This window comes from Podarcis vaucheri, assembly GCF_965113315.1.
Source record: "Podarcis vaucheri genome assembly, chromosome: 13".
Classification (NCBI taxonomy): Eukaryota; Metazoa; Chordata; class Lepidosauria; order Squamata; family Lacertidae; genus Podarcis; species Podarcis vaucheri.
This window is the reverse complement of record NC_138751.1, coordinates 3,992,010-4,018,116: the sequence shown is the minus strand read 5'-3', so window position 1 is coordinate 4,018,116 and position 26,107 is coordinate 3,992,010. Positions and strand designations below refer to the sequence as shown.

General features: G+C 48.5%; 2 protein-coding genes across 2 annotated transcripts in view; one reads left to right on the top strand and one right to left on the bottom strand.

Moving 5' to 3' along the window:
- The window catches only part of NEURL4 (neuralized E3 ubiquitin protein ligase 4), a gene marked incomplete at its 5' end in the record, with an annotated part of 79,546 nt that extends 71,282 nt beyond the window's left edge, over positions 1-8,264 (bottom strand). The window contains 2 exons of the mRNA XM_082197480.1: positions 3,147-3,525; positions 8,031-8,264. Coding sequence (XP_082053606.1) covers positions 3,147-3,525; positions 8,031-8,264 — 613 coding nt within the window. The remainder of the gene's footprint in view (positions 1-3,146; positions 3,526-8,030) is intronic.
- Positions 8,265-10,369: 2,105 nt separating this feature from the next.
- Positions 10,370-26,107, top strand: LOC309518077 (zona pellucida sperm-binding protein 3-like). The gene is made up of 5 exons (XM_082197896.1): positions 10,370-11,434; positions 18,101-18,219; positions 21,266-21,378; positions 23,437-23,550; positions 25,944-26,107. The coding sequence occupies exons 1-5, from the start codon at positions 11,132-11,134 to the stop codon at positions 26,054-26,056; spliced, it is 762 nt and encodes a 253-aa protein (XP_082054022.1). The 5' UTR covers positions 10,370-11,131; the 3' UTR covers positions 26,057-26,107.

Sequence of the window (26,107 nt, the reverse complement as noted above, 5' to 3'; positions counted from 1 at the left end):
AAAATCGCCCCGGGACAGCAGAGAAGTCTCCGCTGCCCCGGGTGATCTTAAAATGCTGGCGGGAGAGAGCGAAGCATTCGCTGCCGACCCCCAGCATTTTAAAATCGCCCCGGGACAGCAGGGGCTTTTAAAATGCTGGCGGTCGGCAGCAAAGCCCTCCTGTCCCCGGAGCTTGCGGGGCGGGAGGTGGGAAGAAGGGCTTTTCTTCCCAGCGCCAGCCTTCAGAACAGCCTTCTGAAGGCTGAGGGTGGGAAGAAAAGCCCTTGTCCCCCCCCCCCCAGCCTTCAGAAGAGGTCGGGGGACAGACTGTCCCCGGACCTGGTCTGAAGGCGGTTTCCCTAGGAACGCATTAATTGATTTTCAATGCATTCCTATGGGAAACCGTGCTTCGCAAGACGAAAAACTCGCAAGAAGAAAAAACTTGCGGAACGAATTAATTTCGTCTTGCGAGGCACCACTGTAACACCCAATGTGTGCAGAGGAGGGGTAACCAAGATGGGGGGAAAGAGAGTTTGGGAAATTAAGCTTGATGGGGAACAGTTCAGGGAGTTGGGGATGCTTAACATGGAGAAGAGGAGACAGAGCGGTGGCGTGGAAGCCAGCTTTGGGTATATGGAAGATGGAACAAGCTTGTTTTCTGCTTCTCTGGAAGGGCGGACTTAACCAAGAGATTCAAGTGGTAAGAAAAGAAATTCCAACTAAACATTAGGAAGAACTTTCTGAGGGTAAGAGCTTTTCGACCCTGGAATGGTCTCTCTTAGGAGGTACAGTGGTACCTCGGGTTACATACACTTCAGGTTGCATGCGCTTCAGGTTACAGACTCCGCTAACCCAGAAATAGTGCTTCGGGTTAAGAACTTTGCTTCAGGATGAGAACAGAAATCGTGCTCCGGCGGCGCGGCAGTAGCAGGAGCTAAAATGGTGCTTCAGGTTAAGAACAGTTTCAGGTCAAGAACAGACCTCCGGAACGAATTAAGTACTTAACCCGAGGTTCCACTGTAGTGGACTTTCCTTCCTTGGAGGTTTTTAAAGCGAGGCTGCATGGCCGTCTGTTGAAATTGAAATTGAATTGAAATACTTTATTGTCACTTGTACAACTTGTATACAGTGAAGCATCACTTTAGCTAATGGGGTCCCCTGCTGCTGCTGCCGCGCCGCTGGAGCATGATTTCTGTTCTCATCCTGAAGCAAAGTTCTTAACCTGAAGCACTATTTCTGGGTTAGCGGAGTCTGTAACCTGAAGCGTCTGTAACCCGAGGTACCACTGTACATTTTTTTTCTGGCAAAGGGTGTTTAAGGAGATAACAGAAAACACTGGGTTAAAGCTGACCCAGAGTCCAGAGGTAGCACTGTTATCGATATACGATGGGGTGGAAGGTTCACAGGCTACGAAGGACTTGCTCACAAATTTACTGACGGCTGCACAAGTTGTTATAGCTAGTGGAAGAGCCATGGGGAATATAAAATGGAAGAATGGTATAAAAAGGTGTGGGATATACCTATTTATGATAAATTAACATGTGCCATTAAGGTAAGACAGGGAATACGCAGGAGAAATGATTTTGAGGATACTGTATATGGAAGATGTTTGTAGAATTTGTAGTGTCAAAAAGGAAAGGAGTCAAACTAACGCAAGAGGTGTTGAGATTTTGGGAGGTTGGATAGTTACAATGGAATGGCCTCGGGGGTGTGGGGTTAACATTTTAATTCTTATTTATTTATGATTATTTCTTTGTCAAAATAAAAAATGAAATTGAAAAACAGAAAAGGGGGAAAGATAAGAATCATAGATTTGGAGGGGCACCAAGGTTCCTCTAGAAAAGGCATGTCCAACAGGTAGATCGTGATCTACTGGTAGATTACTGGACGTCGGTGGTAGATCACTGGCTCCCCCCAAAGAAGCTCAGCAACTTTGGCTCCCCTAAAGAAAGCTTTACATCTTTGCCCTGAAGCCCCCAAAACAGGGCTTTCCTTCCTACGGAACTGCCTCTCCTGGTATGCCCCACGGAGGACCTTAAGGTCCACAAATGACAACACCTTGGAGGTCCCAGGTCGCAAGGTGGTTACATTGGTCTCAACTAGGGCCAGGGCCTTTTCAGTACTGGCCCCGACTTGGTGGAACGCTCTGTCCCAAGAGACCCAGGCCCTGCGGGACTTGACATCTTTCTGCAGGGCCTGCAAGACAGAGCTATTCCGCCTGGCCTTTGGTTTGGACTCAGTCTGACCCTCATGTTTCCCTCCCCTTATGGTCTTGATCTGTGGCCTGCTTTTAAAATGAGGCTGCATTTTAAATGGTATTTTAAATTGGTTATTTTACCCCCTATTATTTATTTTTTGTAATTTTACCGTTGTTAGCTGCCCTGAGCCCAGCTCTGGCCGGGGAGGGCAGGGTATAAATAAAAATGTATTATTATTACTACTAAAAAAGAAAAAAAAGCTCAACTTTGACCCGAACCCCCCCAAAAACATGGATGGTTTTCCTTCCTAAAAAAAGCTCAACAACCTCGACCTGAACCCCAAAAAACAGGGTTTTGCTTCCTAAAAAAGTCAGATCACTGCCACCACCACCACCGTCCCTTACGGGGATCAAACCTGCAACCTTGTCAGGAAAAAGCAGCAATGCGAAAGCCAGGTGCAGGTGTCTGGAATGCAAAACAGGATGTTGATGTGTGGGACTGTACTAGTGGAAAAAAGGGGCAGTCTATTCATTGCACTGAGCACCGGATGTTAGCTCAGAGTGTCATCTGACCTGTACTGGAAGTACAGGGGTGGAGTTACTCCTCTACTGTTGGAGACTGGAGAGTGCAGACACGTTTCTCCGTACTGCTGGTAAGACAGAAATAAAGCAATGTAAATAGATTTCTGTCTGTCTCTTTTCCCCTCCCTGAGGGAACCAGGGAAAGGGGGGAGAGGTGTGTCCCTCTCACGTTGAGTGGGATCGCTGATATGTGACCTTGCCTGTACCCTGCCGGGAGACGCAGACGGGGAGGTCAACAAGGATCTCAAGCCGAATGCCTGGAGTGAGGCCAGTTACCTCTGACTGCGGCTGAGAATCCTGACAATCAGCACCCCGGCCTCTAACCAACTGAGCCACCCAGCAGCCATTGGCCAAGCAGATGCCTCGCAGGTGAGCTGTTCCCCCGTACCTTCATCGTGCGCGACTGCCTCTTCCGCCTCCTCGGGGCTGCTGGGCACCACCGTGATCTGGGTGCACTTGCCGTACAGGTCCACCACGGCCCAGACGTGGAGGGGGATGCCAGTGGCAGCCACGCCGCAGTCCTGCCCGTTGACCCAGAGGCGCAGCTCCCCGTTGGCCGTGCGCTGGATCCCCACGCGGTCGCCCTCGCCCAGCTGGTCCAGATCCTGCCCATACTCCTCCAGGATAGAGCGCCCGTCCCGAAGCACCGAGCAGCCAGAGATGATCCAGGAGCCGCCCTTGAGGCCCGTGGCGCTGCTGGGGAACTCGAGGTGGTTGGGGTCCAAGGCCGTCACGCCAATCTCGATGGAGCCGCTCCAGGAATTAACCTGCGGGAGGCAGAGAGCCGTGTTAGGAACTCATAGATATGGAAGCTAGCGGGCAAGCCGCCCCTTATTAAACCTGGGAGGTGGTCGCCATAACGGAATGGCTGTTTGCCAGGGGGTTGGAATGGATGACCTTTGGGGATCCAAACCAATCGATTCTACTACATTGCATGATTGTAAAGGTAAAGGCAGCCCTGTTTATGGAAGCTTTAAACGTTTGATGTACTATAGTATTTTAATATTTTTTGGGAAGCCGTCCAGAGTGGCTGGGGAAGCCCGGCCAGATGGGCAGGGTATAAATAAATTAATTATTATTATTATTATTATTATTATTATTATTATTATTATTATTATTATTATTGGACCCCTGACCGTTAAGTCCAGTCTCGGACGACTCTGGGATTGCGGCGCTCATCTCGCTTTACTGGCCGAGGGAGCCGGCATCCAGCTTCCGGGTCATGTGGCCAGCATGACTAAGCCGCTTCTGGCGAACCAGAGCAGCGCACGGACACGCCATTCACCGTCCTGCCGGAGCGGTACCTATTTATCTACTTGCACTTTCTACATGCTTTCGAACTGCTTGTTCTTAAAACAGGACCCCTGGATGGTTAAGTCCAGTCAAAGGCGACTATGGGGTTGCGGCGCTCATCTCACTTTCAGGCCGAGGGAGCCAGCGTTTGTCTGCAGACAGCTTCCCAGGTCATGTGGCCAGCATGACTAAACCGCTACCTGCGCAACGGGACACTGTGACGGAAACCACAGAGCACGGAAACGTCTTTTACCTTCCCGCCGGAGCAGTACCTATTTATCTACTTGCACTAGTGTGCTTTCGAACTGCTAGGTTGGCAGGAGCTGGGACCGAGAAACGGGAGCTCACCCCGCCGCAGGGATTCAAACCGCCAACCTAACGATCGGCAAGCCCAAGAGGCTTGGTGGTTTAAATCACAGCGTCACCAGCGTCCCAGGTATGCAAGAAGGAGAAACACACACAGGGGAAATGGAAATAGTATTGACTATGGGCTAGGGCAGAGGTCTTTAAACGGTGGTTCGTGAGTTCCGTTTGGGTGGAACGGCTGCAGCAAACTCAAATACAGTGGATGCTCGGGTTGTGAATGTGATCCGTGCGGGATGCACCTTCGCAACCTGCAGCGTTCGTAACCCGCAGCGGCGTGTTGTGATTCGGCGCTTCTGCACAAAGCGCGACTTAGCACTTCTGCGCATGCGTGACTGCCAATACCCGGAATTAACCCATTCCGGTACTTCCAGGTTTTGGCGGTCCGCACCCCAAAAAACGCAACCTGAAGCGTCTGTAACCCGAGGTATGACTGTATCTCTGCACTCAGCCCTGCTCATTCATTGATGTGACAAGGGAGGCCTAAGATCACCAGCAAGGTGTCTGCGATTCGCACAGCAGTGCAGGTGCACAAGACATGTGCCTTTTGCTGTGCACGAGTCAGCTGGCTCAATGCGAGACGTCGGTTGCCAACCCGGTGCCTGGAAATCTCCGCACAGTAGCAAACCACCTGGGGAATTTCAAACACTGGCAGAAAGGACGAGGAGGAGGAGATGAAGGCAGAGTCGCCGCACCCCGCAACGGAAAACCCCGCTTTTGCTTACAACAGGGGCAGTAGCCAAGATGTCAGCCTCCTGCTGCTTTAGACTACAACGCCCATCATCCTTGACCACTGCCTGCGGCTGCTAGAGCCATAGCGTGGCGCAATGGGTCAGTGCGGCTAGCTGTTAACCAGAAGGTTACTGGCTTGAGTCCACCCAGGGATGCCTGAAGGCAGGATTCCTGAATTGCAGTGGGTTGGACTAGATGACCCTCGTGGGACCCTCCCTCTATTACTTATTTATTTTTATTTTACGTATGTACAACCCAACCCTCCCTGACTGCAGGTTGCACAAATATATCAATGTATTGAAACAAGTACGGATTCTAATCAAAGGACCATACAAAATCATGGTACTCAACGGGTACAGCCCTTTCTCAAAGGAATAGCACTCTTAACGTGCACAGGGGTACTTCCTGAGCTGACAGCCTCAAGTCGACAGAGCCTGGAGAAACAGCTCTCAGGTGGGATGTACAAAAAAACCCCTTAAAAATGAGCCATTTTCCACCATATTATTTTATTTTAAATCTCACCCCCTCCCCAGCTCACCTGAGCTACCTAGGAGAATTCTAATTTAGGAAGGAGAGAAGGAAAATGTTTAAAAATTGGGTATTGGGCCAGAATTAGCACCCTCTCTTTCTCTGCTCAGGAAATGATCACATCGCAGCAGCTCTGGGTCGGACAGAAGGACGACTCGTCCAGGGTCCTGCTTCCCCACGTAGCACCTTGGAGGCAAACGCTCTCCTCCAGGCCAGGAAATAAAATTTGAAAAATTTCTTCCGGCTGCTCTGCCTTCGCTGAACCTGCCCACTTTCCCATCTGAGCTCATTCAAAACACGCAATTGTGTTTGCTGCCCTGGATTCAAAGGGAAGAGCGGAGAGACAGAAACATTTCAAAATTTGCAAGCGGACAGAGCGCACCATCGTGCTCCTCCGCAGGGCTTTCTCCCCAGAGAGATAAGCCCTTTCCTAGGATACGCCAATCCATGCCGACACATAAGATCAGAAGAGGCCTGCAGCTGGATCAGGCCAGAAAAACCACTTAGTCCAGCAGCCTGTTCTCACAGCGGCCAACCACTGGCCACAAGTCTGAACACAAGAGCATTTACTGTGCGCCCCCTGCCCTGATTCCCAATAGCTGGTATTCCAAGACCTCTGACAGTGGAGAGAGAATACTAAACCACTGTGGTTAAATGGCACTGATGGGCTATTTGTCTAATCCATTTTTAAAGCCATTCAGGTGGGTGAGCAACATGACCTCTTGTGGCAGTGAGTTCCATAGTTTAACAAAGCGCTGTGGGAAGGAGTACTTTTCTTTGTCTGCCCTGAACTGTTCAGCTTCCTGGTGTTATGAAAATGAGAAAAAACTTTTCTCCACCTTCTGAACTTTTCCCAGCTACACATTTTCTAAAGCAAGGCAACCAGAACTGTGCACAGTACTCCATAGGTGGTTGCAACTGAGATTTGCAAAACGGCATTATGATACATGTTGGATTTTAAATTTGCAGTCCCTTTGCTAAATGGAGACGGCATCCTCTCTTGTTTTCCTGTAGCTCCAATTTGTCTACAGTACGCAGACATTGGCACTCACAATCGACGTTGGCTCTTAGAGAGAGTGATCGTTCTCTCCATTCTCGGCCCTCACTGCTCTTGAACTCGGGACACGTGGCCCTTACTTCCCATAACCTGTTTCCCCTCCCAGTCACCTCTTGCCCCAGATGCCACTATTCTCCCTTAGTGTAGCCCACCTCACAGGGCTGTTGTTAGGACCAGATGGCAGAGGGGTGAAGACCATGAATACAGCCTCATATGTACCCCTGGAGCTCCCTTTCTTCTCCCTCCACACAGACCACAACAAAATCCATCTCCAGATACCTCCCTTTACCTCTCATATATTCCACCCCGCTCATCTCTGCACCCCACAGGCTGATCTCCCAGCCCCACACACCCCAGTTGCCACCAAATCACCCTCCACACACCCTGATCTTCCTTCTTCATCTTACCCTACATTATTCTGCCATTATTCTACCCTGCTTATTCGGCCCTTCTTCCCACCCACAGTTACCCCAACATGTCTCCCACTCACCCTGCTTCCCACTCCTCTGGTTGCCCCACCTGCACCCCAGTTGCCCCTCCCTCCCTCTGGCACCTGCCACACTGGGGGGGGGGGAAATCTGTGAGCTTTCCTACATACAAACCCAACAGAGCTCCCACCCCCCTCCCAGCCTAGCCTTCTTCCCTCAGCTATTCTCCCATCTCCCCGCCCACCACATACCCTGATCTTCAATCTTCACCTAGCCCTGTTATCTCCCCACTTACCGCTCACCTGGCCTCCACATACCCCACCCTTCACTCTTCTTACCCCCCAGTTACTTCAGTCACCCCCATCTCCTGATCTTCACCCTTCATCTTACCCCAGTTATCCCCTTACCCTCCACATACCACACTCTTCTTACATCCCCCCCGCCTACCCTGATCGTCAACCTTTCATCTTACCCATTGCCCCAGTTATCCCCCCTCACTTACCCCCCAGTCACCCTGATCGTCACCCTTCACCTTATCCCAGTTACCCCCACAGCCTCCATGTACCTCACTCTTCACTCTTCTTACATCCCCCCACCCTCCACATACCCTGATCTTCAACCTTTCATCTTACCCCACAGTTACCCCAGTTATCCCCCTCACTTAACCTCCACATCCCCCCACCCTCCACATACCCTGATCTTCAACCTTTCATCTTACCCCACAGTTACCCCAGTTATCCCCCTCACTTAACCTCCACATCCCCCCACCCTCCACATACCCTGATCTTCAACCTTTCACCTTACCCCACAGTTACCCCCCTCTTCTTCCCCCCCACCCTCCGCCTACCCCGCTCTTTCCCCCCCCCCTCACCTTCCTGTCGATGCGGACGGTGAAGACGGCGCCCGGGGCGAGGGGTTCCCTGCTGAGGACGAGCCCGTGGTTGAACTCCTGGCCGGGCTGCGAGCGGGCGGCGCTGCGGCCGCCCCGAGACACCGTCACCAGCCGCCCCGTGCGAGGGTGCAGCAGCGGCAGAGGCGCCGGAGAGAGGCCCGCGCCGGGCCCCGCCGCCGCCCGCTCCCCCCCGCCGCCGCCCGGGCCCAGCATCCCGCCCCCCGGTGGACCAGGCCGCCCCCTCCGCCGCCTCCCCCACCCCACCCACGGCGGAGGCACCAGGGCGCACAGCCGCGCGCGACGGACGGCCGCGCTTTACGGCACAGGGGCATGCCTCCGCCGGCCCGCTTGGCGGCAGGAGGGCGCTTCGACGCCCGGAAACGCTTTACGGCAGGAGGGAGGGAGGGAGGAGCGCAGCGCCGCCGCCGCCGCGCTTTACGGCAGGCTGGCGCAGCGGCTACGTGCCGCCTTTTCCGTCTTTTTCTTTTCCGGCAGGAGCGCTTTACGGCAGCAGGGCAAACACTCTCTGGGGATAATAATGATAGTTTATTGTTATATTTTTAAGGCGGGGGGGGACCTCAAATCTGCATTAAAACATCAAATGCACAAATGATCTTTATTTATTTATTCATTATTAATTCTGACACATTAATACGTGGTTGCTAAAATTGCAATGCGTCAACAATAATTTTGCTTATTGGTATTTAATAATCGGGTAGGACAGCGATACAAATGCAATATTTCAGTGTGTTAATAATTGGTTATTAATGATAATAATGTAATGTTGCAGCAATACAAATGCAACAGGTGCAATAAAAATTACATTATTGGCATCAGTACAGCGCACTTATTTCCTCGTGTCTCTTTAAATTGTAAATCTATTATTAGTATTAGGCATTAACATTTTAATAGCATAATAATATGACTTCAGCATCAGCATTATTATTATTCATTTATTTATACCCCGCCCATCACAACTTCTTGTTAGACTTGGTGCGCTCCTTTCCTCCTCCCAACCTGTTTTCCTTTTGTGTTGCATCCGTTTCAGATTCTTTTCATTTTAGCAAGTTGCAATTATGCCCTCTTTTTGGCCGAAAAATTGGATTTTTAAAACTCTCTAGATAAAATTAGTTATTTTTTTAAACAGCATTTATAGACCGCTTGATTGCAATAAAGCCTCTGAGCAGTTCATAATAATAATAATAATAATAATAATAATAATATCTTTATTGTCATTGCCCCCTCTTGGGGACAACGAAATTACTTGGCTGCTCCATCCACCCAGGTAGGGCACTCCACACAAAATCAAAACAACTATAAAAACACTCATTAAAACAATACAGTATAATACAGCAAGGAAGATTAGATGTCTTTCAAAGTCCGGACTTCCCATTCAGGGCCGAGATCGCTCTGGGGAAGAAGCTGTTCTGAAGACGGCTCGTTCTTGTCTTCATCGTCCTGTATCTCCGTCCCGACGGCAGGAGCTCGAAGAGACAGTGACCAGGATGCGATGGATCCTTTACTATGTCCAGTGCCTTCCTATGGCACCTTGTGGCATAAATCTGCTCTAAGGTGGAGAGTGGGCAGCCAACAATGCTCTCTGCTGCCTTAACAACCCTGCACAACCCCAACCTGTCCCGGGTAGTACAGCTTCCATACCACACACATAAGCCATAAGTGAGCACGCTCTCAATGGCACAGTGATAGAAGGCAAGCAGCAGTTTCTGCGGAATATGGTTTTTCCTTAGAATTCTCAAAAAGTACAGTCTCTGCTGCGCCTTCTTCAGAAGAATCATTGATACCTCTGTTGTGACGTGGGGTTTGTGATTTCAGCTCTCTTGATATAACATGCTGGAGACAGTTCTCTAGTAACACTTCTTTATTAAAGCAACAAGACTAAGGTCTGGGGAGAGGAAAGCTACATTTATAGGGACAGGGAACTAGCAAGAAAGGATACATTTTGGAGGGAACAATATCAGGCAATCACAGTCCTGCCTTTTGGAGGAAACCATTAAGACAGAGGATCCAAATACAGCAGCTTAAATGAACCAATAGTAGCTGTACCCTCTGGAACCTAAAGGCAGTTACTTTACCCTAATGCAAATACAGACAATAATAATACAGATATAAAATCCTTTGACTCAATACACAACAACCTCAGTGGCATATTTCAAAGCTACACAGCATACCTAAGATTAACACCCATAGAGCTCAGTAGGACTTCCTGGGTAAACATGTAAGAAACTGCTGTCAGTCAATAGTGGGGAGGGTATGTGTGTGTGTGTTAATATTTTACACTTTTTAAGGCTGCAGTCAAAACCCCACTTACCTGTGAGTAAGCCCCAACAGGACTTACTTCTGAGTAGACACGGTTAGGTTTGCAGCCTTACCCTGCAATCCCGGCCTGAATGCTTACCTAGAAGCAAGTTCCACTCTGTCTAATGGGGCTCAGTCCCCAAAGTTATGTGTGCTTAGCCCCCCTGAAATCAACAGGCTGAAACATACCCCCAAAGTTAGGGTGCGGCAAACTTTTTACAATCTTCAACAAACCCATCCTATCTCCATCTTCACCCACCGGAGAAAAGAGTAGTAGCCTTATTTTATTTTATTTTATCATTTATTTAAATTGGTTATTTTAAAAAAGCAGTTTGCAACAACTGTAACATCAAACCACACAATAAAAACCATGTAGAAAATTGAAACCAGATAACTGTTGCGGAAAGATAATTGCCTGCATAACCTGCCGGAATAGCAAAGTTTTACGGCAGGCGTTTAAAAGTCGAAAACAGAAGACTCTCTAGTGGCGGAGAGTTCCACAGGACTGGGAAAACGACAAGAAAGGCTCAGTTTCTTTTTTGTTGTCAAATGAGCCTTGCAAACTGGAGGAGCTCTAACCATCTCATACAATGGGAGGAAAATACTCCCCATAGCAATCACCTTTTGGTCCAAGACAGGTGTGTGATGAAGAGAGGGAGGGGGAAAAAACTGTTAATCACCTGTTGCAGGTGAATCTATAAAAAGCAGCTGTTAGGGGTCTTTTTCCCTTTCTGGGCTGAAGAAGGCCTTGTAGGGTGTGAAGAATGGAGGGCTATGGCTGGCTGTTAATTTGCTTAACTGTGGGGGCGATGCCAGCCCCATTTAGAATTCATACAGGACAGTGGTTCCCTTCGACCCAGTCCTGGTGGGTTCAGCAAACTGGGCCTTACTGGGTAAAGGTAAAATGTGACCAGTCCCAAGTTATTGTGTCAGTGGAGAAAAGTCCAGGAGCCAAAGAGCTGGTGAAACCAAGTGACCTGGCCCTGGGAGACTGTCCTTATACGAGCCTCGAAGGAGAAACTGTGGTTTTTGCAGTCGCCCTCCAAGCGTGCGGATCCCAGGTCCAGGTGAGATGTTGGGGTTCCTCCTTTGTCTTCTCCGTTCTTCCTTCTGGGTGATGTTGAAATGTTGGGAACAGAGCCTCACTTTCCTCCAACTCTATGATTCTATGATTCCTTGAAATAAAAAAGTAAGGTCATATATATACATGTGTGTGTGTGTATATGTATATATATATATATATGCTTTCGTAGATTTTCACGGGTACAGGAATGCAGGTTTTGGTGTCTTCGGGTGTCTTCCCGTGTAAGAGTCGGGGTGTCTGGGCGACGTTTCGACGAGGTCTCACTCGTCATCTTCAGGCTGGTGCTTTCGGCTTCTTCCGAAAGCACCAGCCTGAAGATGACGAGTGAGACCTCGTCGAAACGTCGCACAGACACCCCGACTCTTACACGGGAAGACACCCGAAGACACCAAAACCTGCATATATATATATATATATATATATATATATATATATATATATATATATTTGCTTTCGTAGATTTTCACGGGTACAGGAATGCAGGTTTTGGTGTCTTCGGGTGTCTTCCCGTGTAAGAGTCGGGGTGTCTGGGCGACGTTTCGACGAGGTCTCACTCGTCATCTTCAGGCTGGTGCTTTCGGCTTCTTGTTACTGGAACAGAGCAGAGTCTGGTGTTTGAGTTCCTATAAATACTGTTGAGGGGTGTGGTGTATAGCCTCCAACGTTCTGGGCAGAGAGGAAGTTCCTAGATTAGTGTGCCTCTTCTTCTTTTGTTCCTTAATTACTTGAGGGATATCTTGAGTGATTTCATGAGTGATATTCTGAATACCACTGGGTGGGTCATTAAGTGTAGATTAGTTGCTAAAGCTTTCGTGTCTTGACCTCTTGAGCTTGTGAAGAGTTTTTCTGAGAAGATGGCTGTGCTGCATTTAGTTGTGCTCTGGCTTGGCTTCGTGTATAGGGGCGAGCTGTGGTTTTGTGCCTTGTGCCAGCCAGATCTGTGTAGGGATTGCAGGGGGGTGCAGCATCCGGAGGTGCCACTATAGTTTGGCTACTGGATGGAGTCTGTAATATGTCTGTGGAGAGGGTCTGGGTTTGGGTCTGGTGTGGTTGATTGGTGACGGCGTTCTGTGTGCCTCTGGTTCTGGTGTCGGTTTTTGTGGGGAGGGCTAATTTCCAGATGTCTGGCAGGCGGGACGTGTCGTCACGCTTGTTCATGTTGTGAGGGTGTTTCTCTATCTCGATGGCTTCCATGATTATTCTCTTGTGGTGATGTTCCATGTTAAAGAGCAATTTGGAATCTGCAAAATTAATTTCGTGTCCTGTTTCTTTCATGTGTTGGAAAAGAGAGGAAGTTTTTTCTTCTTTTTTGACGGCATTCTTGTGTTCTGCGATACGTGCATTTATTCGTCTGTTTGTTTGTCCAATGTACGTGGCTGGGCAGACTTTGCAGGGTATTTCATAGACCCCTTGGTTTTCCAGCTGGATTTTGTCTTTTGGGTTTCTGAGGATATTGGCTATTTTTTGGTTGGTGCAGAAGGCTGTTTTGATATTGTGTTTATGGAGGATTTTGCTGATTTTGTCTGTAGTGCCCTTGATATAAGGAAGGAGGGCCATGCCATTGTTTTCTTCTGTGTCTTGGTTTTTGGGGGGTGTTTCTTTTTGGATTAGCTTCGTAACCCTGTTTTTCTGGTATCCATTGGCGATTAACACATTTGAGAGATTCTGTAACTCAGTTGTCAAGTGGTCTTTGTCAGCCAGGCGTTTGGTTCTGGAGATGAGAGTCTTGGCTACGGAGTTTATTTGTGCAGGGTGGTGGTGTGATTGTGCATGTAAGTAGCGGTTGGTGTGTGTTTTTTTTTCGGTAGATAGTGTGTCCTAGGGAGCCATCAGGTTTTTTGTAGATTAGGACGTCAAGAAAGGGGAGTTGGTTGTTGTCTTCTATTTCCATAGTGAATTGTATTTTGGGGTGTAGGCTGTTGAGATGTGTGAGGAAGCTATCTAGTTTTTCTTTCCCGTGTGGCCAAATTACAAAGGTGTCGTCAACATATCTGAGCCAAAGTTTGGGTTTGTGTTCTGACTTGTCTAAAGCATTGGTTTCAAAGTGTTCCATGTACAAATTTGCGATGACCGGTGAGAGGGGTGATCCCATAGGTGCTCCTTCTATCTGTTTGTATCTTTGTCCATTGTGGATGAAGTACGTGTTGGTTAGGCAGTGGTTGGTCAGGTCCAGGATGTATTTGGGGGGGTTGTATTTGTTTTGAATGGCTGTCAAGGCTTCATTAATGGGCACTTGAGTGAAGAGAGATACAACATCGAAGCTCACAAGTAGGTCATCGGGATGTAGGTATTGCTTCTTTATTGTTTCTATGAACTGGAAGGAGTTAGTAACGTGTGAAGCGATGGATTCTGCATAGGGCTGAAGTTGCTTAGCGAGAAATTTAGCGAGATTTTGTAGAGGTGAGCCTATGGAGCTGACTATTGGTCTGAGTGGTGTTCCTTCTTTGTGTATCTTGGGGAGACCGTAGAGTTTGGGGCATCTGGAAGATTTTTCTCTGGGGATGATTCTTAGCTGGATTTCTTCACTGATAGGAGAGGCTTTTATTTTGGATTTGGTGGTTTTTTCCAGATAGGTGGTGGGATCTGTTTTTATAGGTTGGTAGGTAGGGTCTTGGAGTAGATTTGATAGTTTTGCTTGGTAGTCCGATGTGTTCATCACAACAGTGGCGTTGCCTTTGTCTGCTGGTCATCGCAAATTTGTACATGGAACACTTTGAAACCAATGCTTTAGACAAGTCAGAACACAAACCCAAACTTTGGCTCAGATATGTTGACGACACCTTTGTAATTTGGCCACACGGGAAAGAAAAACTAGATAGCTTCCTCACACATCTCAACAGCCTACACCCCAAAATACAATTCACTATGGAAATAGAAGACAACAACCAACTCCCCTTTCTTGACGTCCTAATCTACAAAAAACCTGATGGCTCCCTAGGACACACTATCTACCGGAAAAAAACACACACCAACCGCTACTTACATGCACAATCACACCACCACCCTGCACAAATAAACTCCGTAGCCAAGACTCTCATCTCCAGAACCAAACGCCTGGCTGACAAAGACCACTTGACAACTGAGTTACAGAATCTCTCAAATGTGTTAATCGCCAATGGATACCAGAAAAACAGGGTTACGAAGCTAATCCAAAAAGAAACACCCCCCAAAAACCAAGACACAGAAGAAAACAATGGCATGGCCCTCCTTCCTTATATCAAGGGCACTACAGACAAAATCAGCAAAATCCTCCATAAACACAATATCAAAACAGCCTTCTGCACCAACCAAAAAATAGCCAATATCCTCAGAAACCCAAAAGACAAAATCCAGCTGGAAAACCAAGGGGTCTATGAAATACCCTGCAAAGTCTGCCCAGCCACGTACATTGGACAAACAAACAGACGAATAAATGCACGTATCGCAGAACACAAGAATGCCGTCAAAAAAGAAGAAAAAACTTCCTCTCTTTTCCAACACATGAAAGAAACAGGACACGAAATTAATTTTGCAGATTCCAAATTGCTCTTTAACATGGAACATCACCACAAGAGAATAATCATGGAAGCCATCGAGATAGAGAAACACCCTCACAACATGAACAAGCGTGACGACACGTCCCGCCTGCCAGACATCTGGAAATTAGCCCTCCCCACAAAAACCGACACCAGAACCAGAGGCACACAGAACGCCGTCACCAATCAACCACACCAGACCCAAACCCAGACCCTCTCCACAGACATATTACAGACTCCATCCAGTAGCCAAACTATAGTGGCACCTCCGGATGCTGCACCCCCCTGCAATCCCTACACAGATCTGGCTGGCACAAGGCACAAAACCACAGCTCGCCCCTATACACGAAGCCAAGCCAGAGCACAACTAAATGCAGCACAGCCATCTTCTCAGAAAAACTCTTCACAAGCTCAAGAGGTCAAGACACGAAAGCTTTAGCAACTAATCCACACTTAATGACCCACCCAGTGGTATTCAGAATATCACTCATGAAATCACTCAAGATATCCCTCAAGTAATTAAGGAACAAAAGAAGAAAAGGCACACTAATCTAGGAACTTCCTCTCTGCCCAGAACGTTGGAGGCTATACACCACACCCCTCAACAGTATTTATAGGAACTCAAACACCAGATTCTGCTCTGTTCCAGTAACAAGAAGCCGAAAGCACCAGCCTGAAGATGACGAGTGAGACCTCGTCGAAACGTCGCCCAGACACCCCGACTCTTACACGGGAAGACACCCGAAGACACCAAAACCTGCATTCCTGTACCCGTGAAAATCTACGAAAGCATATATATATATATATATATATATATATATATATATATATATATAGTGGAACCTCGGGTATAGTGGAACCTCGGATTACATACGCTTCAGGTTACAGACTCCGCTAACCCAGAAATAGTGCTTCAGGTAAAGAACTTTGCTTGAGGATGAGAACAGAAATCGTGCTCCGGTGGCGCAGCAGCAGTGGGAGGCCCCATTAGCTAAAGTGGTGCTTCAGGTTAAGAACAGTTTCAGGTTAAGAACGGACCTCCGGAACGAATTAAGTACTTAACCTGAGGTACCACCGTGTGTGTGTGTGTATACATATATATATATATATATATATATATATATATATATATATATATATATATTTGCTTTCGTAGATTTTCACGGGTACAGGAATGCAGGTTTTGGTGTCTTCGGGTGTCTTCCCGTGTAAGAGTCGGGGTGTCTGTGCGACGTTTCGACGAGGTCTCACTCGTCATCTTCAGGCTGGTGCTTTCGGCTTCTTGTTACTGGAACAGAGCAGAGTCTGGTGTTTGAGTTCCTACAGACACCCCGACTCTTACACGGGAAGACACCCGAAGACACCAAAACCTGCATATATATATATATATATATATATATATATATATATATATATATTCATAATTGTATCAACCCAAGCGCATACATAGATGTGTGGCCCACATGTCTGGAGCAGCACAGGAAGCCCGCCCTGAAACCATTTTGACTCCCCAACTGACCAAATGTTTTCTCTGCAAGGAGGGAGAGGGTGAGGGAACCTTCCCATTGTCTCAGGAATTGGGAAATCACCATCTCAAAGGAATGGCCAGACTACCAGGAAAGGCAATCAGATAAGGCATTATCAAATAACCTGGCAGACAGGGTAAAAAACAAGGCACTCAGATTTCTGTTGTAGACCGCCTTTTCTGTGATGCAGGTATGATGTTTGTGGGGTGGTGGTCTTGGGTTACACCCCTAGGGCAGGCACACCTGGGTTTGGGGTCCTCCTCCTTTCCTGCGTGTGAGGGGAGCGCCCTGTTGCAACAGTTCAATAAAGATCAGGCTTACGAGCTGCTTTGCTTCTCAATATTCTCTGGTTGGCCTCTGCTATTTTCTCAGACCAATGGAGAACCTACAAAGGACTTTATAAGGGCTTTTGTGCCCCCCATAAGGGAATAAGGGCAGGTTTTTGTTTAATAATAATAATAATAATTTATTATTTATACCCCGCCCATCTGGCTGGGCCTCCCCAGCCACTCTGGACGGCTTCCATAAAAACAAAAAATACAATAAAATATCACACGTTAAAAACTTCCCTGAACAGGGCTGCCTTAAGATGTCTCCTGAATGTCAGGTAGTTATTTATCGCTTTGACATCTGCTGGAAGGGCGTTCCACAGGGCGGGCGCCACCACCGAGAAGGCCCTCTGCCTGGTTCCCTGTAGCTTCACTTCTCGCAGGGACGGAACTGCCAGAAGGCCCTCGGCGCTGGACCTCAGCATCCGGGCAGAACGATGGGGGTGGAGACGCTCCTTCAGGTCTACTGGGCCTTTGAGGCCGTTTAGGGCTTTCAAGGTCAGCACCAACACTTTGAATTGTGCTCGGAAACGTACTGGTAGCCAATGTAGGTCTTTCAAGACCGGTGTTATGTGGTCTCGGCGGCCGCTCCCAGTCACCAGTCTAGCTGCCGCATTCTGGATTAGTTGTAGTTTCCGAGTCACCTTCAAAGGTAGCCCCGCGTAGAGCACATGGCAGTAGTCCAAGCAGGAGATAACCAGAGCATGCGCCAGTCTGGCGAGACAGTCTGCAGGCAGATAGGGTCTCAGCCTATGTACCAGATGGAGTTGGTAGACAGCTGCCCTGGACACGGATTTGACCTGTGACACTTTCCTGCCTTTGGGCTGGCTGAGGACTTCCCAAGCCTGGTGCATCTGGGAACTCTCCATCGCTTGCCAACGAGAGGCAGTGTGGTGCAGTGGTTGCAGGGACCTGGGAGACCAGAGTTTAAATCCCCCCACCACTTGGCTGTGAAGTTCACCGGGTGCTTCTCAGGGTTGTTGAGCGATTGAATGAGGAGGGATCAAAGCATTTCTGCCACCTTTAGCCCCTCCGAGAAAATGGTGGGCTGTGAATGCAATAAATAAAATCAAATAAATTGCAGATGTGGATTAAGGTTTGGAGCTGTGTCCATCACCCTGACATCTGGGCTTGTGTGTGTGCAAATGTTGATAATAATAATAATAATAATTTATTATTTATCCCCTGCCCATCTGGCTGAGTTTACCCAGCAACTCTGGGCGGCTCTCAATCAAGTGTTCAATACTGCAGTGCGATTCTCTGTTTATTCTCCCAACAGCTGACTCCAGGCACCATGATCTACAGAAATATTTTGTTTTACAAAGCGGAAAGGCCTGCTCCCACCACAGCCGAGCCCAGCCTGCCGTCTGCAGTCCTCATTGAGTGTCATTGTCCAAGGTTTGCAAAAAAATCGTGTAAGGTATTTGGGGAGAGAGGGTACTGGGCATGAGAACAGCGCCTGGATGGTTCCCTACGATAAATGACCTCTCAGGTTAACTTGAGCTGGGAAAAACTATATTTGTAGGTGCAGCTTACAGTCTGGAAGACAAGGAAATCACAAATACAAAGGCTTATTATCGGCATTACCCCATATACATTTAAAGTGCTAATATATCAAATGATAATAATAATTTCCCCAGGCACTCTGGGCGGCTTCCAAAAAATATTTAAAATATAATAAAGCATCAAGCATTCAAAACTTCCCTAAACAGGGCTGCCTTCAGATGTTTTCTAAATACAGCCATGGTTTCCCCAAAATAATTACGTGAGTTGAGGTTGTGGGGTTTTTTTTAGGAGATCCTTATTCTCCCCAGAGATGTACAGTTTTTGGAGTGGTTTAACAACCAATCCCTCTTCCTGAGGAATTTGATTAATTGTGAGGGGATATGGGGGATTCCCTGTACTTTTTTCCGGGGGTACTTGAGGGTACTAGCATCTTTTGTCCTGCAAAAAAAACACTGGTTTGAAATGTGGCTCTTACTATAACAACTTCATTAGTGAGTACCACCAGCAACCTCTTTCTTAAGGAAAGCAATGGAGGGTTCCTAACCAGACTCAGGCTCCATCCATAACAAACTACACTACCCAGAATTCTTTGGGGGAAGCCGTGACTCTTTAAAGTGGCATCTTAGTGTTATATGGTGGGAATGTGGCCAGAGTGTCTCTGGGCATCTGCAGAGTGTCGCCCCTTAATTCAGGGCTCGTGACAGCTGGAGTCCCAGAAGATTTGCAGGGCCACAGATATCCTCTATCTTGGCTTGAATAATGTTGTAGCCACGGACAGGAACGAGGGGCCAGAAGGCAGATAATGCGATCCCAAACCAAATTTGCATTGCAGCCCAGTAGTATATCTTAGGCTTTTTTAAGGGCAACACACCATTTAAGGCAGGCTATGGGAATACTGGGACGCGGGTGGTGCTGTGGGTTAAACCACAGAGCCTAGGGCTTGCTGATCAGAAGGTCGGCGGTTCGAATCCCCGCGACGGGGTGAGCTCCCGTTGCTCGGTCCATGCTCCTGCCAACCTAGCAGTTCGGAAGCACATCAAAGTGCAAGTAGATAAATACCGTATTTTTTGCTCTATAAGACTCACTTTTTCCCTCCTAAAAAGTAAGGGGAAATGTGTGTGCGTCTTATGGAGTGAATGCAGGCTGCGCCGCAATCCCAGAAGCCAGAACAGCAAGAGGGATGGCTGCTTTCACTGCGCAGCCATCCCTCTTGCTGTTCTGGCTTCTGAGATTCAGAATATTTTTTTTTCTTGTTTTCCTCCTCCAAAAACTAGTTGCGTCTTGTGGTCTGGTGTGTCTTATAGAGCGAAAAATACAGGTAAGTACCGCTCCGGCGGGAAGGTAAACGGCGTTTCCGTGCGCTACTCTGGTTTGCCAGAAGCGGCTTAGTCCTGCTGGCCACATGACCCGGAAGCTGTACGCCGGCTCCCTCGGCCAATAAAGCGAGATGAGCGCCACAACCCCAGAGTCGTCCATGACTGGACCTAATGGTCAGGGGTCCCTTTACCTTTATGGGAATACTTATTATCTCAGTAGGCAAGCAACCTACCACACTTCCTTTTTCACCCCTCCAAGCTATGAGAACTGGAGAGCAGGACAGGTGTACGTGATTTGGGGTGGGAGGGATGAGCAGTTTTACTGACTTACCTGGTGCAGGTGTGGTGGGCAGGGTGGGCAACGACAAACCTGAGCAACACCTGTATTTCTGAGCCAGTAGCATCGAGTTCCATAGGTTAACTGATGTGCTGCCCATGGGAAGAGGTGGCACAGAATTATTTGAATGGACCTTTTAAATACCCATATTTTTCGCCCTATAGGACGCACTTTTTCCTCTCCAGGCTTCAGGAGAGCCCCACAAGTTTGGGGGACAGCGGGGAGGCGGAACGGCGCCATTCCGCTGTCCCCCAACCTGGTTTGGAGGCTGGTGGCAGACTTCCCCCGCCCCCAGCCCTGCAAGCTCCCAGAGCGATAACGAAGCTGCGCGCAGCTTCGGGATCACTTTGGGACCCGTTCTGGGGGCTGGGGACGGGGGAAGCCCGCCAAGCTCCCAGAGCGCAGCTTTGGGATCGCTCTGGGACCCGTTCTGGGGGAGGGGGACGGGGGAAGCTCGGGCTTCCCTCTCCCCGAGCCCCACATGCTCCCAGAGTGGGCTTCGCGCAGCTCTCTGCAAGCGACTTCACGCTGGCCTCCAACGGCTTGCGGAGAGCTGCCTGTTCTGGGGGCTGGGGTGGGGGAAGCTCGGACTTCCCCCAGCCCAGCCCTGTGCCTGGGGGGGAAATATTTTTTCCCCTTTATTCCCCCCCCAATTTATGGGCCGATGCGTCCTATAGGGCGAAAAATATGGTATGTAGCTTTGGTACAATGCACCCTTCCCTTTCATGTTAATTGTTTTTTTCCCCTGTTACGGCTAAAATCTGGGTGCGGGGTTACTCTGCCACCCAGCTCATCGGACTAAGTCCGTGGGTCCCTGCAGAAGAAAATGAGCTCAGCCGGACGCAGGAGCAAACTGCAGAAGATCCAAGTTTATTGCGCAACAGGTTCAAGGCGAGATTGAACAGCGAGAAAGGGGTGACATGAACTTTTGAAACTCCCTCCATGTCCCAGAATACAGTGCAAAATACATCCCAGTTACATCATGAATACATTAAGGAGAGGTTGGGTTACACAGATTAACATATGGAGGAGGGAGGGGGGAATATGCAGAGGGCTGGAGATATGCGCAGATAAGCACATCCTGAGAAGACAATGGTCCATGTACACGTAGTCTGTCACCTGGCATTGCCCGGAGGAAAGGTTTGGCAGAGTGATTTTGACTGGATTACTTGAGAGATTATGGAGGACAGGGGAGGGGTGATGGAGTCGAGCAAATATATTGTAGTGAAGAAGACATGCCCCCCCCCTTCTGTAACACCCCAGACTGGTGTTTTCTCTTTCCCAGGCAAATGCCCTTAGCAGGCTCAAGGAATATCAGTGAAGCCAAAGGCTCCGAGATGCTGGCGAATCTGAGAACAGCTGTTGGGCGACAGAAAAGAAATGTCTATTGGCAGCAAGGCAGGTGTCTCTGAAACCAAAAACATCATGGGTATATCTAGGTCAGCCTCCCTCTGATGCCCTCCAGATGTTTTGGACTACAACTCCCATCATCCTTAGTCAGCTTAGCCAATTGTCCTAGATGATGGGAGTCGTAGTTCAAAATATCTTGAGGGGGAAGGATGACCTAAAACGTGGGATGTGTCTTTTGGCTTAGCTCAGTGGTGGCCAAACTTGGCCCTCCAGCTGTTTTTGGACTACAACTCCCATCATCCCTAGCTATCAGGACCAGGGATGATGGGAATTGTAGTCACAAAACCATCAGGAGGGCAGAGTTTGGCCACCCCTGGAGCCTTAGCTTGATGGTTATAATGTGTTCAATGGAAAGAGTCATATATCGTCTTTTATTGAATTCTCCTTTTGAGTTACTGGTGAATGGGTGAGGTGGAATTTCTGTTAAATTATCGTTGAGACCAGTGGCTCATAGGCAGCAATGCAACCCGACCACAGAACTGGCAAGTGGTTAAAGAGGAACGTAACAGCTGAATGTTAAATTGGAAAACAAGTGCGGATAAGGTAGAAGGAGGGTTCAAACATGTACAGTAAAAAAAATAAATGGGTTGAGTAAATGTTTTCCCCGAACAGTGTTTTTGGATGAGATGGTGGGACAATGGGGTAGCAGAAAGTGGTTGGGCAAAGGATGAAGAGCTAAGATAATTATAATTATAATATAATATAATATAATATAATATAATATAATATAATATAATATAATATAATATAATATAATATAATATAATATAATATAATATAATATAATATAATATAATAATATAATCTTTGGGCGGCTCCCAACCAAATGTTAAAAATACAATACAGTGGTATCTCGGGTTACATACGCTTCAGGTTACAGACTCCGCTAACCCAGAAATAGTGCTTCAGGTTACGAACTTTGCTTCAGGATGAGAACAGAAATCATGCTCCGGCAGCAGCAGCCGGAGGCAGCATTAGCTAAAGTGGTGCTTCAGGTTAAGAACAGTTTCAGGTTAAGAACGGACCTCCGGAACGAATTAAGTACTTAACCCGAGGTACCACTGTACAGCATTAAACATTAAAAACTTCCCTAAACAGGGCTGCTTTCAGATGTCTTCTAAAAGTCAGATAGTTGTTTATTTCCTTGACATCTGATGGAGGAGTGCTCCACAAGGCAGGTGCCACCACCAAGAAGGCCCTCTGCCTGGTTCCCTGCAACCTCACTTCTCGGAGAAGGCCCTCGGAGCTGGACCTCAGCGTCCAGGCAGAACGATGGGGGTGGAGACGCTCCTTCAGGTCTACTGGGTCGTGGCCATTTAGGGACTTAAAGGTCAGCACCAACACTTTGAATTGTGTTGTAGTTTTGCCTGTAGGTCTGTCCTAATGGAAATGCTCTCGCAGACTCTGAACTGTCTGGGATTGCATTGTTGAATGAAGCCTGACCATTTGGGATTTGGGGTGAGCCTCTGTACTTGAACCACTCCCAAGGGGAATTTCCCCGCATGCCGCACATCAGAACGCATCACAGAAATCTGGGAAGTTACAGAAGTCTTCTTCTTCTTCTTCTTCAGTACATTTCCGAGCACAATTCAAAGTGTTGGTGCTGACCTTTCAAGCCCTAAACGGCCTTGGTCCTGTATACCTGAAGGAGCATCTCCACCCCCATCATTCTGCCCAGACACTGAGGTCCAGCTCTGAGGGCCTTCTAGCAGTTCCCTCCCTGCGAGATGTGAGGTTACAGGGAACCAGGCAGAGGGCCTTCTCGGTGGTGGCGCCTGCCCTGTGGAATGCCCTCCCATCAGATGTCAAGGAAATAAGCAGCTATCTTGTCTTTAAAAGACATCTGAAGGCAGCCCTGTTTAGGGAAGTTTTTAATATTTATTGCTGTATTGTTTTTAACACTTGATTGGGATCCGCCCAGAGTGGCTGGGGAAAATCAGCCAGATGGGCGGGGTATAAATAAATTATTGTTGTTGTTGTTATTAATATTACTACTACTATTGTTGTTGTTGTTGTTGTTATATTCTTCTTCACCTTCACTTACAGAGAACTCGTCTTTAATTCAAACGGAGTCCAACGAGGACACCACCCTTGCTTCAACCCAGGGCCCAGTTCCAGACGCGGAGAAGAAAGTGGTGATTGTGAAACACAAGTCGGCATGTGAGACAGCCAGCAGTGCTATACTAATTGATTCCTTTGGCTCTTTGGTCTCCTGTGAGAATCTGCCCCTCTCTTGCTTGGTTACTCCCAACAGCGGAGTGGACTCATGTGGCCAAAGACCATTAACTATTTCTGTGGCAGGGTCCCTGTTGCCAGGATCCCAGAGCTGCCCAAACAACCTGAAAGGGGGAGCTTTGTCGGCACAGTGTAGAATCGTAGAAGCGGAAGGGGGACCCCCAAAGGTCATCCATCCCAACCCCCTGCAATGCAGGAATCTTAGTTAAAGAATCTCTGGCACATGGCCATCCAATCTCTGCTTTAAAACCTCCAAGAAAAGATAAGCCTACTGCCGTCCAAGGTAGTCTCCATACCGTGGGTAGGCAAACTAAGGCCTGGGGGCCGGATCCGGCCCAATCACCTTCTAAATCCGGGAATTTGTTCAATATTTTTTTTCAAAATATAGTCCAGCCCCCCACAAGGTCTGAGGGACAGTGGACCAGCCCCCTGCTGAAAAAGTTTGCTGACCCCTGCTCCATACCCTCCAACATTTCTCGGATGAAAATAGGGATGTCCCATTCTATAATGATAATTTTTACTATTTATACCTCATACATCTGACCGGGTTGCCCCAGCCGCTCTGGGCAGCTTCCAACATATATAATAAAACATTAAACATTAAAAAAAACAAAAACCTTTCCCTATACAGGATTGCCTTCAGATAGCACAGGGGATCAGATAACTCCATACCCTCCAACGTTTCTCCAATGAAAATGGGGACACCCTCAGGAAAAGCGGGATGCGGGTAGCGCTGTGGGTTAAACCACAGAGCCTAGGACTTGCCGATCAGAAGGTAGGCAGATCGAATCCCGGCAATGACGGGGTGAGCTCCCGTTGCTCGGTCCCTGCTCCTGCCAACCTAGCAGTTCAAAAGCACGTCAAAGTGCAAGTAGATAAATAGGTACCACTCTGGTAAACGGCATTTCCGTGCGCTGCTCTGGTTCGCCAGAAGCGGCTTAGTCATGCTGGCCACATGACCCGGAAGCTGTACGCCGGCTCCCTCGGCCAATAAAGCGATGAGCGCCGAAACCCCAGAGTCGGCCACAACTGGACCTAATGGTCAGGGGTACCTTTACCTTTAAGGAAAAGCAGGACATTCTGGGATTAAATCAGAAACTGGGGTGGCTTCTCTCTATCAGGGATGTCCCTGGAAAATAGGGAGACTTGGAGGGTCTGTTGCTCTGTCACACAGCTCCAAAATAGGCCCAGCCATCACCATAATCTGTTCCTTAGTTTCCTGTCCGAACAGGAAGATCTTTGGAGGAAGGACAAGGAAGGAGCCAGTCTAAGCTCTCTTTGGGAGGGAATTCCGCAATCTGGGAGCAGCCACAGAGAAGGCTCTTGTTTTACCCCTAAGCGAAGGTTACCAGATTTTTTTCAATGAATCCGGGAACACTTTCATTAATTACTACACGTTCGGGACGTTGATTCTGCAGTGATGGCAGTGGCAGAGGGGCGACGGCCGCCTTGACCTCAACCGCCACGTTTCCCCTTCCTCTGAGGCTTCTGTCTCCCTTTCTCCATGAGCCTGGGCAGCCCTTGAGTTGTTGGTTCTTCGGTGGTGGTGGTGGGGAAGCGATGCGCGGTGGGTCAGGCATGGAAGGCGGAGAAGGAGGGTTGAGAGCGGCGGCGGCGGCAGCGAGGCTTGGGCAGCGCGATGCCTCCCTTCCCATCGGAGCAGCTCCAATCCCATTCCTACTTGCGTGCAAACAGGAGGGGGCGGGGATCCCTCAGCTGGGAAGGGAGGCTTCCCGTTGCCTAACTGTGAGAGATCCCTGCCCCCTCCTGCTTGCACGCAAGTAGGAGTTGGGAGGCTGCTCTGATAGGCAGCATGGAGCCTCCCTTCACAGCTTAGTTTCTGGGCTCAGGGAAGGTGGAGGCAGCCCGGAAACTGCATCTTCGAGCCCCTGCACTGCCATCATATGGGGACTTCTGAGCAGCTCCTGAAGCCAGCAAGACCCAACTGCTCTGGGCTGCTGAGACTGCCGCTGCTGCGTTTCCCGGGGACATTAGATGAAATCCGGGGACATTCTGGGGATGGAATTTGTCCGGGGACTTATTTGCAAATCCGGGGACTGTCCCCGGGAAACGGGGATGTCTGGTAACCCTACTCTAAGCATGATGCTGATGGGACCCAGGTAAGGTCCTCACCTGATGATCCTTAGCACCTGGGCAGGTTTGTAAAGGGAGATACGATCTTTCAGATTATCTGGGCCCAAACCGTTCCCCCTTAGCTAGCACCCTGCTATATCGTATTTGGGGAAAAATTAGTGCAATCAGGGCCTTTAAAAAAAGAGGAAATAATCTTCACTGGAGTTTTGCTGTTTCTCTTTCAGTGATGATGAAGGATCCCGGGATGATAATGGCGCTGATTATCGTCGTATCTTCGCTTGCTCTCGTCCTTTTTGCCATGATAACCCAGTTTGTGTACCAGAGATGCGGGGGCTGATGCTGCTTAGTGTGGAGTTGCAATTAATTTTGTGTGTGCACGTGTTAATAA